Source organism: Bos indicus, chromosome X (assembly GCF_029378745.1).
Source record: "Bos indicus isolate NIAB-ARS_2022 breed Sahiwal x Tharparkar chromosome X, NIAB-ARS_B.indTharparkar_mat_pri_1.0, whole genome shotgun sequence".
Classification (NCBI taxonomy): Eukaryota; Metazoa; Chordata; class Mammalia; order Artiodactyla; family Bovidae; genus Bos; species Bos indicus.
This window is the reverse complement of record NC_091789.1, coordinates 61014628-61031674: the sequence shown is the minus strand read 5'-3', so window position 1 is coordinate 61031674 and position 17047 is coordinate 61014628. Positions and strand designations below refer to the sequence as shown.

The window sequence follows — 17047 nt, the reverse complement described above, 5'->3', positions numbered from 1 at the left end:
CCAACCAGTCCATCCTAAAGGAAATCAGTCCTGAATATTCATTGAAAGGACTGATGCTGAAGCTGAAGCTCCAATACTTTGGCCACCTGATGCCAAGAACTGACTGATTTGAAAAGACCCTGATGCTGGGAAAGATTGAAGGTGGGAGGAGAAGGGGAAGACAGAGGATGAGATGGTTGGATGGCATCACTGACTCAATAGACATGAGTCTGAGTAAACTCCAGGAGTTGGTGATGGACAGGGAGGCCTGGCGTGCTGCAGTCCATGGGGTCGCAAAGAGTTGACACGACTGAGCGACTGAACTGAACTTAACTGAGTCTTATCTAGCTCCTTGAAAGCACAGACTTTTGTCTTCTGTTCCTCTCAGAGGCCCCAGGGCTAAATTCAGCACAGGGTAGGAACTCTAGAAATCCAACCTCTAGTACCTCATAGCTCTAGTAGTAGCTACAAGAGGCTTCCCGAGTAGGTCAGTCAATAAAGAATCCACCTGAAATGCAGGACATCCATGTTCCATTCATGGGTTAGGAAGATCCCCTGGAGAAGGAAATGGCAACCCACTTCAGTATTCTTGCCTGGGAAAACCCATGGACAGAGGAGTCTGGTGGGCTACAGTCTATGGGGTCACAAGAGTCAGGCATGACAGAGCGACGAAACCACCACAGTACCTATAAAAGCAGCAGTACTCAGACTTGCAGGGCTCCCTCAGACAGAGGAAAACACAGAGACCCTAGGATCAGTCAGACTAACTATTTTACCCAGCTTTCAGCAGCACTTATTAAGCAATTTGGCTAAAACCAACACATCTTACTAAACTGGATCACTGCACAAATCTGCTTCCCCTCTTAATATTGGCTGATTGCTCACATCTGTGCCACTGGTTTTGGTCCCAGAACTCCATTTTTGCTGTCACGTAGATGATTTCCACATGAATGAGCAAGATCATCCAAGTCCGTGCACCCAGGGGCACGGTCACCAGTTGAGAGTGAACAAACAAGCAGTCGTCAAGATATTCAACAGTAAAATAACATAGACAAGGGACGATAGGACTGTGGCTTTTAATGATATCACAGACGTGAGTTGAGCTGTTGGCACCTCCCAAAAATGCAGGTTGATCCAATGTTTTCAGTTCAAATAAGTTGGAAGCAGAAGTTTTCAAGTTGTCCTTTGCGATTTATGTCGAGCTTTTCCCATGGAGTTGATCTCAAACATTTCCCCGCCTAGAGACTCATAAATGAACACACCAGATTTATATCTTCAAAGTGACCATGTACCACTCACCAAATGGAAACATTTCCTTTCCAATCTGGGTTCTATGGAACATTTGTTGTTGTTGTTGTTGTTCAGTCACTGAGTCATGTCCAACTCTTTGTAACCCCATGGACTGTAGCACACCAGGCTTCCTTGTCCTTCACTATCTCCAGAGTTTGCTCAAATGCATGTCCATTGAGTTGGTGATGCCATCCAACCATCTCATCCTCTGTCACCCCCTTCTCCTTCTGCCTTCAATCTTTCCCAGCATCAGGGTCTTTTCCAATGAGTTGGCTCTTTGCATTAGGTAGCCAAAGTATTGGAGCTTCAGCTTCAGCATCAGTCCTTCTGATGAATATTCAGGGTTGATTTCCTTTAGAATTGATTGGTCTCCTTTCAGTCCAAGGGACTGTTAAGAATCTTCTCCAGCACCACAGTTTGAAAGCATCAGTTCTTTGATACTCAGCCTTCTTTATGGTCCAACTCTCACATCTGTACATAACTATTAGAAAAACCATAGCTTTGACTAGATGGGCCTTTGTCGGCAAAGTGATGTCTCTCCTTTATAATATGTTGTTTAGGTTTGTTATAGCTTTTATTCCAAAGAGCAAGCATCTTTTAATTTCACAGCTGCAGTCACCATCTGCAGTGATCTGGGGGCCCAAGAAGATAAAGTCTGTCACTGTCTCCATTTCCCCCATCTATTTGCCATGAAGTGGTGAACATGAACTGGGCACACTGCTTTTCTGTAGTACAGCATATCCACCTGTCCTGTGTGTTTAGTCCCTTGTGGTTTTATAGAACCATGGTTTTCTCTTTCAAAGAGCTATATTCTCTTGGAGAGCTAGCACACACATATGTGAAGTCATTCATTATCTCTACCCAGAAAGGGCATAACCAAGGTCCCAGGACTAAGTAAGATCCCTAGTACTGAGCCAGCCTGTTGTCTTAACTCATCTCTGTTACCCAGTTGAGAGATAACCCCTAGCAAATTTGGCTGGGACATTTTTTGATGATGATTAGAACCCCAGGAAGAAGTAGACACTCCACCTGAAGGAATTGACTGAATAGAGTTAAATGAAGGGTATATTTAAAGCAGGTGCCCCCAACCTCTGGGATCTAATGTGTGATGATCCGAGGTGGAACTGATATAATAATAATAGAAATAAACTATACAAAAAATGTAATGTGTTTCATCCCCTTTACTTCTGGTCCACGGAAAAATGTCTTCGTGAAACCAGTTCCTGGTGCCCAAAAGGTTGGGGACTGCTAATTTAAAGGATGCAAACAGGATTAAGGAAACAGCAGTGGATGCAGAAGTAACCAACACAAAGCTTTTACCATGCCTAGTCCCAAATAGGGAGAGGAGGAATAGTAATACTGGAACTCTAAGACTGGGAGCCATGGACTAGCACTTGTCCAATGGGAACTAATATTGTAGAGAAATATGGCCACGGCCACAAATACTGCCAGGGAGGAAGAGTATAGGAGAAATAAACAACCTGAGCTCTTCCTCTTCCTGGTCTCCCATCTCCTGCTTGTGCCTCCCAGTGACCACATACAGCTGGAAGACAGAGGGAAAGGGAGCCTAGGGGTACCACGTGTAAAGGTCAGCCTCCCAACGCACAGATGTGGGGAAGGTAGAGTGTAGATCTCCAGGGCCAATAGGGATAGCCATCTCATTTGGTAATAAAATGTTGATGACTCTAGTGATGTGCTGTGCTGTGCTAAGTTGCTTCAGTCATGTCGAACTCTTGCAAACCCATGGACTATAGCCCTCCAGACTCCTCTGTCTATGGGATTTTCGAGGCAAGAATACTGAAGTGGTTTGCCATTCCCTTCTTCAGGGGATCTTCCCGACACAGAGATCAACTCCACATCTCTTAGGTCTCCTGCATTGGCAGGTGGGTTCTTTACTGCTAGCACCACCCTGATCACTCTAGTAAGCTGTCTCAATTTCCCCAGTTCAACTAAGACTCATCATCTGAGTCTGCAGAGGCATAACTTGTAATAAACAGCAAGTTTATTGCAAAGATAAGTTTATTGATCACTCCTCTGGACTCTGTGTTCCGTGAGTCCAGCAGTCTAGACTCACAGTGGACCTCTATCTCCTACAAGTAGAACAATAATAATAAAAACAAAACTGAATTCTCCAGAGCATTCTCACAATAAACATTTGTCAAAAGATTGTTTCCTCTAATAATTTGAAAAGTTGATTTTTGAACACATGACATGTTTTCTTCAAATAAGTAAATATATATTATATATATATATGTATGTTTAACCAAATACATATATATATAACCAAATACATATATGTGTATATGTATATACCTATATATATTTATATACATATAGGTATTTGGCTTTAATACATACATATAATATATATTTTATATATATAATATGTATTTGGCTTAAAAAGTGTATGGGTAAGTGGGAGACTACCTTTTGTTGATCTGCCTAGAGTTTTGGTCTTTTAGGTCATCTCTTTGTGCCATACCCAACACATACCTGCTTTTGATTTCCTACACATAGGTAGGAAATACACCAAGTACACTTCCTATACACCAAGAAAGCACAGAATTATTGAATTCAGACACCAACTGTATGTGAATGATTACTGATTCCCCAGCAAAACAACTGCCTCAGTAGTGAGTATGGAGAAAAGGAAAAGATGCAGTTCCCTGGCTGAAGAAATAGCATGACATGAGATAATGACAAAATAAAGTTCCAAGTGTGATTCTTGCTTGTCTTGTTTATTTTTGAGCAAGCGGTGTTCAGGAGAGGTGGTGCTATGGAAACTCCTTCTGCTCTGTTAACCAAAATCCAGCATCATTTCCCATACAGAGCTTCTAATACAGAGAGCCAGGCCAGGCTGCCCAGGTTCCAGTCCATTGTGAGGAATCCCAAGGCCTGGCATGATTCCCTGTTGGTAGCAATTCAGCTGCCAGGCAGCTAAGACCCATCTTAGTGCATCTTTCTACCAAAGGAAGGTAAAGTCACAGCACTCTTTGTAGCCCATCTCTTCATGCTCAATCCCTTTGGTTTCAGCTTGTAAAGCATCAATCCTTTGGGCAGGGGAAACACTGAGCTGTCATCAGCTACCTACACCTGAATATAATGAACAGAGATGGGAGCAGAGGTGATGAGGCAAAGGCAGTGGACAAGGAGCCAGAATTTGGGAGCATCCTTGGCATCTCTCACTGTGGAACTTGTTGGATTAGCTGAGAGTCTAATCCTGTGACTGACTCAATCCCTTCTTTTCTCTTTCATCAGGGCCACCCTGGACAGCCAGGACCCAGAGGCCCACCTGGCCTGGATGGCTGTAATGGAACTCAAGGAGCTGTTGGATTTCCAGGCCCTGATGGCTATTCTGGGCTTCCTGGACCACCTGTAAGCTGCCACATCTTTGTACATTATTTCAATGGTTTTGCTGCCTTCAAGTGTGCCCTCTCTTCTGCTTCTCTGATCTTGTTAAGTATCCATGGGGCAATCACTGAAGCCCTTTGTCCAGTGCAGCACCACAATGTCAAAAGTCTAAAGAATACCAGTTTCAGGGGAGTGTACACATGCTACGCTAGTTAGTTTTTTTTTTTTTTTTTTAATGATGCTTTTAGAGTTGGCAAGATTATTAAAAAAGACCGTAGTAAATTTTAGAGCAAAGTACATGTTTGGCTATTTGACATTTTCCCACATTAGATGATATTGGGAAATGCAGTACTTGGAAGGCTTACATGGGATCATGGAAGCACTAACAGTGACCCAAAGGGCTTGGCAGGCTTGGTCTCTACCAGTGATTCTTAAGCAGTGGTGATTTTGCATCCTTCCCGAGGACATTTGGCAGTTATTATTGACACTTTTGGACTTCCCTGGTGGCTCCGGTAGTAAAGAATCCGCCTGCAATGCAGGAGTCTCCAGATCGATTTCTGGGTCAGGAAGATCCACTAGAGAAGGGATAGGCTACCCACTCCAGTATTTTCGGGCTTCCCTGGTGGCTCAGTTAGTAAAAAATGAGACCCCAGTTCGATTCCTGGGTCGAGAAGATCTGCTAGAGAAGGGAATTGCTACCCACTCCGTATTCTGGCCTGGAGAACCCCATGGCCTATACAGTCCATGGACTGTGTATTCTATGGACTATACTGGCTTCCCTGGTGGCTCAGATGGTAAAGCATCTGCCTGCAATGCAGGAGACCCGGATTCAATTCCTGAGTCAGGAAGATTCCCTGGAGAAGGAAATGGCAATCCACTCAAGCACTCTTGCCTGGAAAATCCCATGGATGGAGGAGCCTGATAGGCTACAGTCCATGGGGTCGCAAAGAGTCAGACACGACTGAGTGACTTCACTTTCACTTTCATACTGTCCATGGGGTTGCAAAATGTTGGACACGACAGAGTGACTTTCACATCCCATAATATAACTACATATACATATGTAACATTGACACTTTTGGGCTTCCCTGGTGACGCAGCTGATAAAGAATCCACCTGCAATGTGGGAGACCTGGGTTCGAACCCTGGGTTGAGAAGATCCCCTGGAGAAGGGAACATACTGGAACCCACTCCAGTATTCTGGCCTGGAGAATTCCATGGACTGTATAGTCCTTGGGGTCAAAAGAGTCGGACACAACTGAGCAACTTTCACTTTCACTTTCAATGACCCTTTTGGTTCTCACATTTGGGAGCATGCTACTGGTTCAGGACAGCCCCCACCATAACATCAACTTATCATCTGCCCCAAAGTGTCAATAGTCAGAAATAACTGAGAAATACTACTCTACACTGACATAGTTTTCCTCTTGCCATCCTTTCCCCACATCGGAACTCTTGGTTCTGGAATTGATAAGGCATTTATTGGATATTGGTGTCATCACTTTTGCTTCATTCCATTCGTCCAGATAGAGCTCAAATATTTGGACCTAAAAGATCTCTAATAGATGCCATGCCCTTACAAGGCTGCTTTTGTGAGTGGCTGGAAAGAGAAAAATAATATATTTCAAACCCATTCTCAACCTCATTTGAAATAATCTAAGTGAATAAGAGCACTGATATGTTTAAATGGAAATTGCACTATCTATTAGACCAATTCCATAGCTACACGAATGACTTGGCATTTTACTGGAAGGGCATTGCTTTCAGTGACCAAGTTGTAGATGTGAATGTACATGTAAGAAGATGGGCCAGACAAAGCACAAACCCCAAATTGGCATAAGGGACTTTCACAACTAAGGACCAAGCCAATATATAGCAGAGAGTCGGGGAGAAAGATGTATTACCAACATAGTATGAGCTATTAGAGTCACAAAGGCCTCCAACCACTGCCATGATAACAGGGCAAGAGAACAAATCACATCTGTGTTAAAACAATGGAAATCTGGAAAAGTAAGGAATCCCAGCTCCCAAGAGGGAGAAAAGAAATCTTGAAGTAATAAACAGCCCCTGGCAGCCAAAGGACCAGGGTAAAACCCAATCCTGTCCCTACACCTTCCTTTAAGCCCAAATAGGAACATGGTTGTGGATTTTTAGTAAGCTGAACCTTACTAACCCTACTGAACACTGGATAGATAGCCTTCATAATTTATTTGATGAAAGTAGTGGCCACAAGCATAAGGGAAAATAGAAATGTTAGGAAAGAAACAGTTTGTGCTTTGGGAACCACATGGTACGTTTATTATACCTATGGACCTTGAACTCGGGAATCCATCATTCAATCAATGCTTCTGTCCCCAAAGTTTAGGCCTACCCCCAACACTAATCCCAACTTCCATTTAGGTATCGGGACATTGATTTTCCCCAGGAGGTCAACATCTAGCAGATATTAGCTGGTGTCTGCCACTGAGACATTAAAAACTCTGGCTGATTAGACAGCTTGGGCATACTTTGAATAGTTTTCCATGTTGACAGTGAGACACACCTGCTGCTTAGATATCAAAGCTGAAGTTGTATAGTAAAAGCACAAGATGGAGATGGTTATGTAAAGCAGGGATCTGTAAACTGGCCCACATTACCTTTGTCCTGTGGTTTCTTTTTCCACTTTTTAAAAGATTGTGAAGAAAAACAGAATACAGGACAGAGCTCAGATATGACCCCCAAAGTATATATTATTTACTCTCTGGCTCTCTACAGAAAAAGTCCACTAACCTCTGTCCTAGACAAAGTTCCCATCAGTGACTTATACCTGTGACATATGGAGCAGGTGAGCTATAGGCTTATAAGAGACATGTGTATTTTATGTGGATGTTCAGATTGGTTCTCTGAATAGATTCAAAATCTATGTTCTAATTCCTTAACAAACCTCTGACTTGGAGGCTGGGGAACAGGCATATAGCTTTGAGACACAGCACCTGTTCATGGGCTGAACTTTGTCTGCCTATCGCTGCTATAGAATATACCACATGGTTTCAGGCTTTTATTTTTCCATATGATCAGATCATACTATTAATACCGTGTGTGTGCGTGCGTGCATGCGCGCACGTGCACATTACTTCACAAATTTTTCTTATTTTACGCAGGGGCTTCCTGGTCAGAAAGGCTCTAAAGGTGAACCTGTCCTTGCCCAAGGTAGTTTCAAAGGAATGAAGGTAAGAGCCTTTTAGGCAGACAGCTGAGTAGGCTATAAGCTGAGTTCCCCCAGGATGAGCACCACATCCAATGAAAACATTTCTGGAACTAGCATCTGCATCTCTATTTAAGGAACAGACCAAGCTGGATTTAAAAAGGATCTGGAACTTTTTGTGGTGGAAACATTGACAGAAATGTTTGCAACCATATTGTCAAAGAGATTTGCTTTGTCAGAGCAAGACCAAAAATAGGGGACAAATCAGCAAACAGTGTGCATGGGTGTCGTTTTCCTTGACAGGCCGAGATACTTCCTGAAGGCAGATGCCTTTGTTCTACTCCAGAATCCTTGATGTCTGCATACCTTGGTTTGAAGCCATGTGTGTCTCTACCCATCTTAGCTTGGCCACCAGTCCAGGATCATAGCTCTGCCCTTTTCTCTATCTGCATACCAGCCCGTCACCCTTGCTGGGCCCCTGGCTGTCGGCAAAAATTGTCCATCAACTCTGTAGCTAGTTGGAAACTTTCATCTCTTCCTAGAATTGACAAGAACCTTCTGTATTCGTGTGGCTCTATACTTGGTGTAGGCTGCCTAGTATCCTGTGGGCCTTCAGTAAATTCTGGTGTCAGAGGATCGATCCTAATCCCTTGCAGAGTGGGATAGGAGCCCATCATTTCCCTGGGAGCAGACAGGAACCTATTGTAAGTCCAACATGGGAGAGGAAGACGTACCCAAGCTCGCTTAGCTGGAGATGGTACCTTTCTGCCCTCTACCCATGCACAGAGCTGGAGCCGGTATCTCCAGCTCTTTAGAAGGCAGTGATGGGTGTACATAGCTGGGAAATGAAGAATGTAAAGGGTTTGGGGTTTTGATGATAGTGGGAATGGCATGTTAGACTTGGAAAGGACTTTACTTTTATTTTTTATAAAGAAAAACTTTCTTTTCAGCATAAGAAGCACACAGAAACACACACAGTACACACCAACAGAAGTTTAAAAAGTGCACTATGCATCTTTGACTGCCAATTCCCAGTTCAAAAGATACTGCCTTTTAAATATATAATATTAAAAAAAAAAAGAAGAAAAAATATAATAAAAATCACTGATTTAATAATGCAGCACATTGGAACCTACCTGCAGCTTCTGAAAACCAAAGAGCAGCCCATCTTGGGAAGCTCCTGTTTGGGAGAGGGATGGCCTGTACCTGCATTTTGTTGCAAAGAGCTCAGGACACCAAAAGAGGAAAACAGGGTGGCCTAGGTGGTAATAAAAGCTCTACTGAACAGGAGAACAATTGTGTGATGGGGGAACAGGAGAGGAACTGGGCTGCTCTCCAGAGAGAACCTCATGATTCTCGAATTCATGTGGCTCATTTTACAGATAGAAAGACTGAGGTGGCCCGAGGCTCTGTGACTTGCTCACAGGCATAAGCCAGCTTCCCAAAGAGCTAAAACCCAGGCAGTACTCTTCCCAGGTTGCAGAGAGCCAATTTTTTACTATAAGCTAAGTGGGGTAAGACTAGCAGGTATCCACATATGGCCACTGTTGTAGCAAACACTGATTAAGTGGTTTTGTCAAAAATCAAAGAGACCCTGGACCCAGTGGAACACAGTAATTTCCACAGGATGGTTATATTACAGATTCATATGGTGACTTAAGATGCTGTAAGGTAATTAAAATGTAACCAGAGACTATATGCTCTGTTGATTCTCCCTTGAAATGTCTGATTTGCCTTGTATACATATGGGCACAGATTCTCTGGGGATGAAGGTGCACAGCAAGGTAGCTTTGCTTTCTTCCAAAAAGAGCAGGAAAATCACCAGCCCACAGAAGCAGTCTCTAATTGATAAGTTCCTAGCAAAGTTGGAAATTAATTAATTCAAGTAAAGAATGAAATCCTGTTCAATCAAGGTTATAATATTTTTCTTCTAGAGTCTAGATTTTTCATAGAAAAAAAGAAATGGTTGATTATGTCTGATGCATGCATTATTTAAAACACAAGACCTTGACAGAGGAGGCTCAAGCTTCAGCCATGCATTTTTATGCCCGTGCATCTTAGGTCAGTTATGTGTAAAATACCACAAGCTTAATTTATTCATCTCTTCAATGTCCTGCCTTTGTCTGTTACTCAGGGGGAGCCTGGGCTGCCCGGACTGGATGGAATCACTGTAAGTTGTTACCTATGTGTTGAGCTCTCAGTGTTTGCTTAATAGTTACTGATAACCCCTTTTCATTCCTCTCCATGATGTTTGAAGGTCTTCGTAAACCTTCAAGGAAAATCCAGAGGGTTGGAGTAAAACCGATCAGTCTATTGACATTTTCAAAATAAGAATGTACTAAAGGGATGGACTATCCACCTCCAGTGACACGGCACCAGGCTTTCAGACCTCTCGGCCAGGGACCTACATCTCACCCAGGGATGATCAGGAAAGAATCTTGCCTTTCACTGCACAACCATTTGCTAAGTTTTCTGTGTGTTCAGAGGGCTATAGGTAAAACAAAAGAAGTAAAACACTCTCCTTTTAAAAGGTAGTCCATAGAGAAATTCCTTTTAGGGATTCAATAATAGTGAGTCTATGAAAGGCCATGAGGTGTAGTAATAAGAGCTTTGTTTTACCTTGATTTTCCACATTGTCACCACTTGCCTTTGAAGTAGCTTAAAAAAGGCCCCTTCTCTCTTCCTCTTTTCCTGTATCAGGCTTCCTTCCTTTCTTCTTCCATTCCAGAACAGATATTGAGCTCCTACCATCAGCAAAGGGCCATGAGTGATTTCTGAGACAATGCAGACACAGTCTCTGCACACACACACACACACACACACACACAGCCACCTCCCACCCCCAGGATGTGAAAAACTAGTAGGAGTGTGGAGTAAAAATTCCACAACAGCGTCAAAGAAAGGGATGCTATCCACCTAAGGCTACATCACTAAAAGAAGGTAGCCTCTAAGAAATGTGAGTGATATTTAGGCTGGCTGGCAATGGGAGGACACTTCCTAAACAGAGAGAGTATGTGAGAAAAGGTGGGCAATAAGCAAGATCTGTGCAGGCATACCTGTAAACAGAGATGAATGAAGACCAAGAGCACAGAGGTCTCCTAAAGTGGAACAGCATTGGCTTAGATCATGGGTTAACTACATTTGTGGAAGAACATCCAGTGTATTTGCTCCATAACTTCTCCTGGAGATGCATTTCCCTGCCCTCAAAGATGCAGTGTTTGTCTGCATATCCAGACATGATAAATAAACCACTTAGCTTTAGGGAGGGAGGGTTCATGGCTGGATAAGAGATTTGTGGTCAGTAAGGAGGCCAAAGGTTATTAGTTATTGTCAGAGCAATGTTCTACTCTCATATATTCCTGGGGAACCTGTGAACCCCTACTCTCTCTCCCTCCTAAGTCTTGATTTCACTTAATCTCTCCATCCTTCACCTAAGCACAATCACCTTGTCACTTATCATTAAACTTATCACTTATCATTAAAACTGGGGAGCATACCATCTTTCCCCATACCATCTTTCTCTTCAGATTTCATTCTCTCACTTTTAATATTGTCATCATACAGTTCAAAATATTTTCTAGTTTTCCTTCTAATTTTTTTTTGACCCATGGGGATTCATGGTGGTTAATTTCCAAATATTTGGTGACTTTCCAGATATCTTTCTGTTATTGGTTTCTAGTCTGATTTTATTGCAGTTAGAGGGTACCCTCTGGATAGTTCCATGCTTTTAAATTTGTTGAGGTTTATTTTATGGCCCCACTTATGGAATTATCTTGGTGAATATTCCATATGTACTTGAAAAGAGTATGTATTGAGCTGGTTGAGAGTATAGTGATATAAAAAATATGCATTAGGTCTAAGTAGTTAATAATGTGCTTTGGATCTTCTTTTTCCTCACTTTTTTGTTCAGTTGTTCTATTACTTACTGAAGGAGGGATGTTCATATCTCCATCTAGAATCATGAACTTATCTATTTCTCCTTACAGTTCCATCAGTCTTTGCTTTGTGTATTTTGAAGCTCACTATTAGGTGTATGCACAACTAAGATTTTTATATCTTCTTGATGAATTGAACTATGTTACTGTTACAAAGTGCCCCCTCTTTATCCCTAGTAACATTCTTTGTCTCGAAGTCTACTTTATTTGATAGTTATATAACAGTTTTTTTCTTTTTTAAGTTTTTGGCTTTTTCATAACTTTAATATGAAAATTTTCAAATAGAGAGCACAGTTGAACCAAGTTTGCAGTGAATAGTGTACCATTAGTACTTTACCTGCTTTATCACACTCCCATCCATTAATCCGTCTTAGTTTTGCTGCATTTCAAAGTTAACTGCAGACAATAATACTCCTACCCCTAAATACTAAATACTACAGCATGGCTATCATTAGCTAGGCTTCGAAATTTGTTTACAGTTTTTCCTTTCCTGTAAAATTTACGTATAATGAAATACACAAATCTTAAATGTGCATTTGCTGCATTTTTACAAATAAACATTTCTGTGCAATTCAACCCCTCCTAAGGTGTAGACCATTCCCATCACCTCAGAAAGTTCTCACCTGGGAACTTGCCTGGTGGTCCAGTGATTAAGACTCCACCTTGCAATGCAGGGGGTGTGGATTTAATCCCTCGTCGAGGAGCTAAGATCCCACATACCCCATGGCCAAAAAAACAAAACAGAAAACAGAAGCAATATTGGAACAAATTCAATAAAGACTTTAAAAATGGTCCATGTCAAAAAAATCTTGAAAAAATAGAGAAAGTTCTCTCCTGCTCCTTCCCAGTCAGCCCACATCAAAGGCAATCACTGTTCTGATTTTTTTCTATCATAGATAAGGTTTTCCTATTCTAGAACTTCATACAAAGAGAGTAATATATATGTAGGCTTTGGGGTCTGGCTTCTTTCACTTAGAACAGAACTTTTGAGATTCATTCTCTTTGTTTCATATATCAATAATTTGTTACTTTATATTGTTGAGTACTTATTCCACTATATAGATGTATTGGGTTTTTTAATCAGTTATTCTATCACTGGACACCTGGGACATTTACAATTTTTAAAAGATTTTATTGAAGCATAGTTGATTTATAATGTTGTATTAATTTCTGCTGTATAGCAAGGTGACTCAGATATATATATATATATATATATATATATATATATATATATATACACACACATATATATATACACACACATTATTTTTCATATTTCTTTTCCATTATGGTTTGTCACAGGATGTTGAATATAGTTCCCAATGCTATACAGTAGGACCTTGTTGTTTATCCATCCTGTATATAACACTCTGCATCTCCTAATCCCAAACTCCCAGTCCATCCCTCCCCTACCCCCTCCTCCTTGGCAACCCCAGGTTTGTTCTCTGTATCTGTAAGTCTGTTTCTGTTTCATAGATGTGCTGATTTGTGTTGTGTTTTAGATTCCACATATAAGTGGTATCATATAGTACCTGTCTTCCTCTGACTGACTTCACTTAGTCTGATAATCTCTAGGTCCATCCACGTTGCTGCAAATGGCATTATTTCAATTTTATGGCTGAGTAATATTCCATGATATTAATATACCACAACTTGTTTATCCATTCATCTGACATTTCCACTTTTTAAGTATTCTGAATAAAGCTGTTATGAACATTCTTGTGTGATTCTTATGTGTATGTTTTTCCTGAGAAACTGTCTTACTTCTTTGACTTTGGTAAAAACTTTGCTCTCTAGGGCCCACAAGGAGCACCCGGATCTCCAGGAGCTGTAGGACCCAGAGGACCACCAGGATTGCAAGTAAGACTGGCCTAAATCTACCATGTGATCACAGCATTTGCATGAATGCTTTCCCCTGGATTAAAAGCCTATGTAAATGTAGGCCTTCCTAGCAGAGAAAGGCAGTTTCCGTTCTTGGAGGTTTAAGTGAAGCATGTTCTTATAAGGAGCTATTTGTAACCTGTATTTATCAAAATCTCTGACCATCTACTCTGGGCCTCCAAAGTCTCCTAGTCTAGCTCAACCTAAAGTATAGCCCAAGGATGGCTAATACCCAGCACATCTATTGTGACCTTCCATTCCCCTCATCCATGATAGACATTGCTAATTAATCATACCACCAGCATCATCACCCACCCTCAGCACAGAAGCAACTTAAAAATCTTTCTCAACACTTCACCTTGGAGAGCTCTTCCCACATACCTATTTGCCATCACTGGTTCTAGGAAGAACATAGCCAGTTAGCTGTGTGGTACCCAGAAAGCCTCTCTCCAGTATGTGAAAACCCACCCCTGATTAGTTTGATTTACTTTCACCAAAAGTCATCATTTAAAACTGTCGGGCCTAATGGGAAGAATGACACATGAAGTCAGTACCTTAGCATGACTGTGGTTATCAGGTCAACTGGGGAAATTTCAAAGGAGATTAAAAAAAAAAAAAAGGAACTCTGGGGAGAAGGAGCTAGAATCTGCTATACCAAAACAGGGCCACACCATGCCGGTAGGGGACTTACCCTCAGTGACTCTCAACATGACTAGGTTCTTTGGGGCTGAAACTAACAAGAGTTAACTCTTTCTTTTCTCTTTTAATCCAGGGTCCTCCTGGCCCCCCTGGTTTCCCTGGTCCTGATGTAAGTATACTTTGTCTTGGGGCATTTGACTTCCTACCACTAAGTACGCTAGTTTCCCCAGAGATATTTCTTGTCTGGTTAAACATACTCTGGTTAAAAAAAAAAAAAAAAAAAAAAAAAAACCTGCATTCCAATTTAAGTTCCTGGAACTTATTTAGTAATTGATTTTGTTTTTCTTCCCTACATCCCTGTGCCCCAGGGGAATATGGGGTTAGGTTTCCAAGGAGAGAAAGGAGTCAAGGTAAATAGATTTTGGAACATACACTGCTTTCCATGTGCTTCCAGAAATGTCTAGTTGCACACGTGTGCCTGCTTGTGTTGGGGGCTTTGGCTCTTTACCTTGGAAAGTGAGCATTTCCCATCCCTCATGAGTCCTCTGGTGGGTTTCCTTGAGGGCTGCATGTGCACACATAGGCTTGTGTAGTCTTTTTCCTTCCAAATATTGTAGTCTTCCCGCTTCCTACTGTGAAGTGTACATGTCTGATGAATGTACTCTCTTGAAATTTATTTTATCTTCCTTCCACCTGGGTATGTCCCTACTGATTTGTATTATATTGTGCCATTTTCTCTTTCCTTTTCTCTGCTTCTCTTCTCTCCATCCTTCCTCCTTCTCTTTCTTCTCTCCCTCCATCTCCCCCTTCTCTCCTTCTTAACCCTCTCCTATCATTCCCTTTTATTTTCCTTCCCTCATTCTCCTACTAATATTTCCCTCTATAGAAACTGTAAAGTCATTTAAGAGCCTCAAGGGAGACTGGGAGCTTGCCCTCCCCTTCCTTGGTGGCTGCCTCTTGTAGACTGCACTGTTTCAGGGAGCAAATCCAGTCTTCAGTGTTCCAACACAGACCTTACTGCCTCTGCTTGTGCTCTTGGCAAAGACTGGACCAATTAGATTCTGATCACTGTTGCCAAGAGGTTGCCATTCACCTTGCTCAAACCCTTTTTTGGCTTTCTTCTAAACACCCTTTCATGCATGACCATGGAAACCGTGAACCTGCTGTTTCCTTTCATCCATCTTGCTTCCTCCCTCTGCAGTGCTGGTACAGAATGCATTTGGTCAGGCTTATAATTCTTTTCACCTCTTGGAACTGATAGTTTTGGTTCCTCATTGCTGCAAGGGTGAGAGTGAAGAAGCTAAAGTCACGGACAGTTTATTTGTGAATTATATCTGGAGGACAAACCTATCCTCAGGAGAAATGGTCTGTGTGGTGTCTGCTTTGCTTAATGTTTCGTTTGATCTTACAGGGAGATGTTGGCCTGCCTGGTCCTGCAGGACCCCCACCATCTACTGGAGAACTGGAATTCATGGGATTTCCCAAAGGGAAGAAAGGATCCAAGGTAGTGAACATTTAAGAACAAGTTAATAAGTCTTTCCCTATTAATACTAGAGTTCAACTCTAATAACCAGACTATACTAAGATAGAAGGTTCTGGGTAATGGATTTTTGTTTGGAAGTAAAGATAAATCCTTCTTTGTTCTGTCCCTTGTGAAAGTTTGATAGAGTCTGTTTTCTGCTATATGGTTATGAGTGTGTCTGGGTTTCTTAATAATCATTCAGGTGCTATTGTCTGTGTTTCAGTTATGTAGATTCAGTTATCAAGATGCTGAATAACTTAAAACAAACATTAAATAGTTGAGTTTTTTCCTCCTAACTACCAACCCTCCGTAATAGAACAATAGGGTATAATGGTTGCTCTTGAGTTATCCTCTTAAAGAAGCTAGTTGCCCTCAGAACTGGACCCTGCAAACAGTCTATACTGTTACCAAGTGGCAATAGATGCCCTACTTCACCTGATCTGAACTACCAAGGCTGAACCTGTTTAAGTGAGATATTTTATAATCTGTATTTTGATATGCGTGTAGACCTGATTGTATTTGAATGGCTGTTTCCTGTTAATCTTGGAGAAGGCAATGGCAACCCACTCCAGCACTCTTGCCTGGAAAATCCCATGGACAGAGGCGCCTAGTAGGCCGCAGTCCATGCATTCACAGAGTCGGACACAACTGAGCGACTTCCCCTTCCCTTCCCTTTCCTGTTAATCTGTGCAGATATCTTTTAGTAACCTGCATTCCATTCCTTCCTGGCGATCCCTTTAGTTTTGTGATCAATCTTGTACCTGTAGTCAAGGGAGGTGCTTAGTCCCATTTCTTTGTGGAAGCAACAGCTCTAGGCATCCTCCAGGTTTACAGGAAGTAATCATTGTTTTGGGAACAGTTTGGGAGCATATGAAAAATTCCCTGCCTTCCTAACTATTCCCAAACCTTAAGGAGCCCCTTCAGGGTACTAATTGGTAAATTAGCATATGAAAGAAAGACAGATTAGAGTATTATGCAGCACTTTCCAAACTGTAATCATTACTCTTTGCCCAAAGCCATTGATGTCTTTGCAGCCAGTAATTTGCTAGAGGAAATTGTACTTAACAGCTTCTTCCACTGGAAAGAAAACAGCTGATCATCTTTTCTGCCTCCCAATTAACCTGGGCATTTGAGATTCTGTTTTGGATAGTTTTTTTTTTTTTTTTTTTTCCCTGCCATGGACTTTGGTCCTTTCCACACTACAAAAGGCTCCCTAAATTTAGACATCCTGGTGTAGTTACTAGTTGTGAAGCCTGGGCAATCTGC

The 17047-nt window shown here is 41.7% G+C and overlaps 1 protein-coding gene across 2 annotated transcripts in view; it reads left to right on the top strand.

Moving 5' to 3' along the window:
* Positions 1-17047, top strand: part of COL4A6 (collagen type IV alpha 6 chain) — a 337948-nt gene that overhangs the window by 272565 nt on the left and 48336 nt on the right. For both annotated transcript variants that reach the window (XM_070783765.1, XM_019955843.2), the window contains exons 6-12: positions 4528-4644; positions 7761-7829; positions 9939-9974; positions 13537-13599; positions 14393-14428; positions 14628-14669; positions 15671-15763. In XM_070783765.1, coding sequence (XP_070639866.1) covers positions 4528-4644; positions 7761-7829; positions 9939-9974; positions 13537-13599; positions 14393-14428; positions 14628-14669; positions 15671-15763 — 456 coding nt within the window. The remainder of the gene's footprint in view (positions 1-4527; positions 4645-7760; positions 7830-9938; positions 9975-13536; positions 13600-14392; positions 14429-14627; positions 14670-15670; positions 15764-17047) is intronic.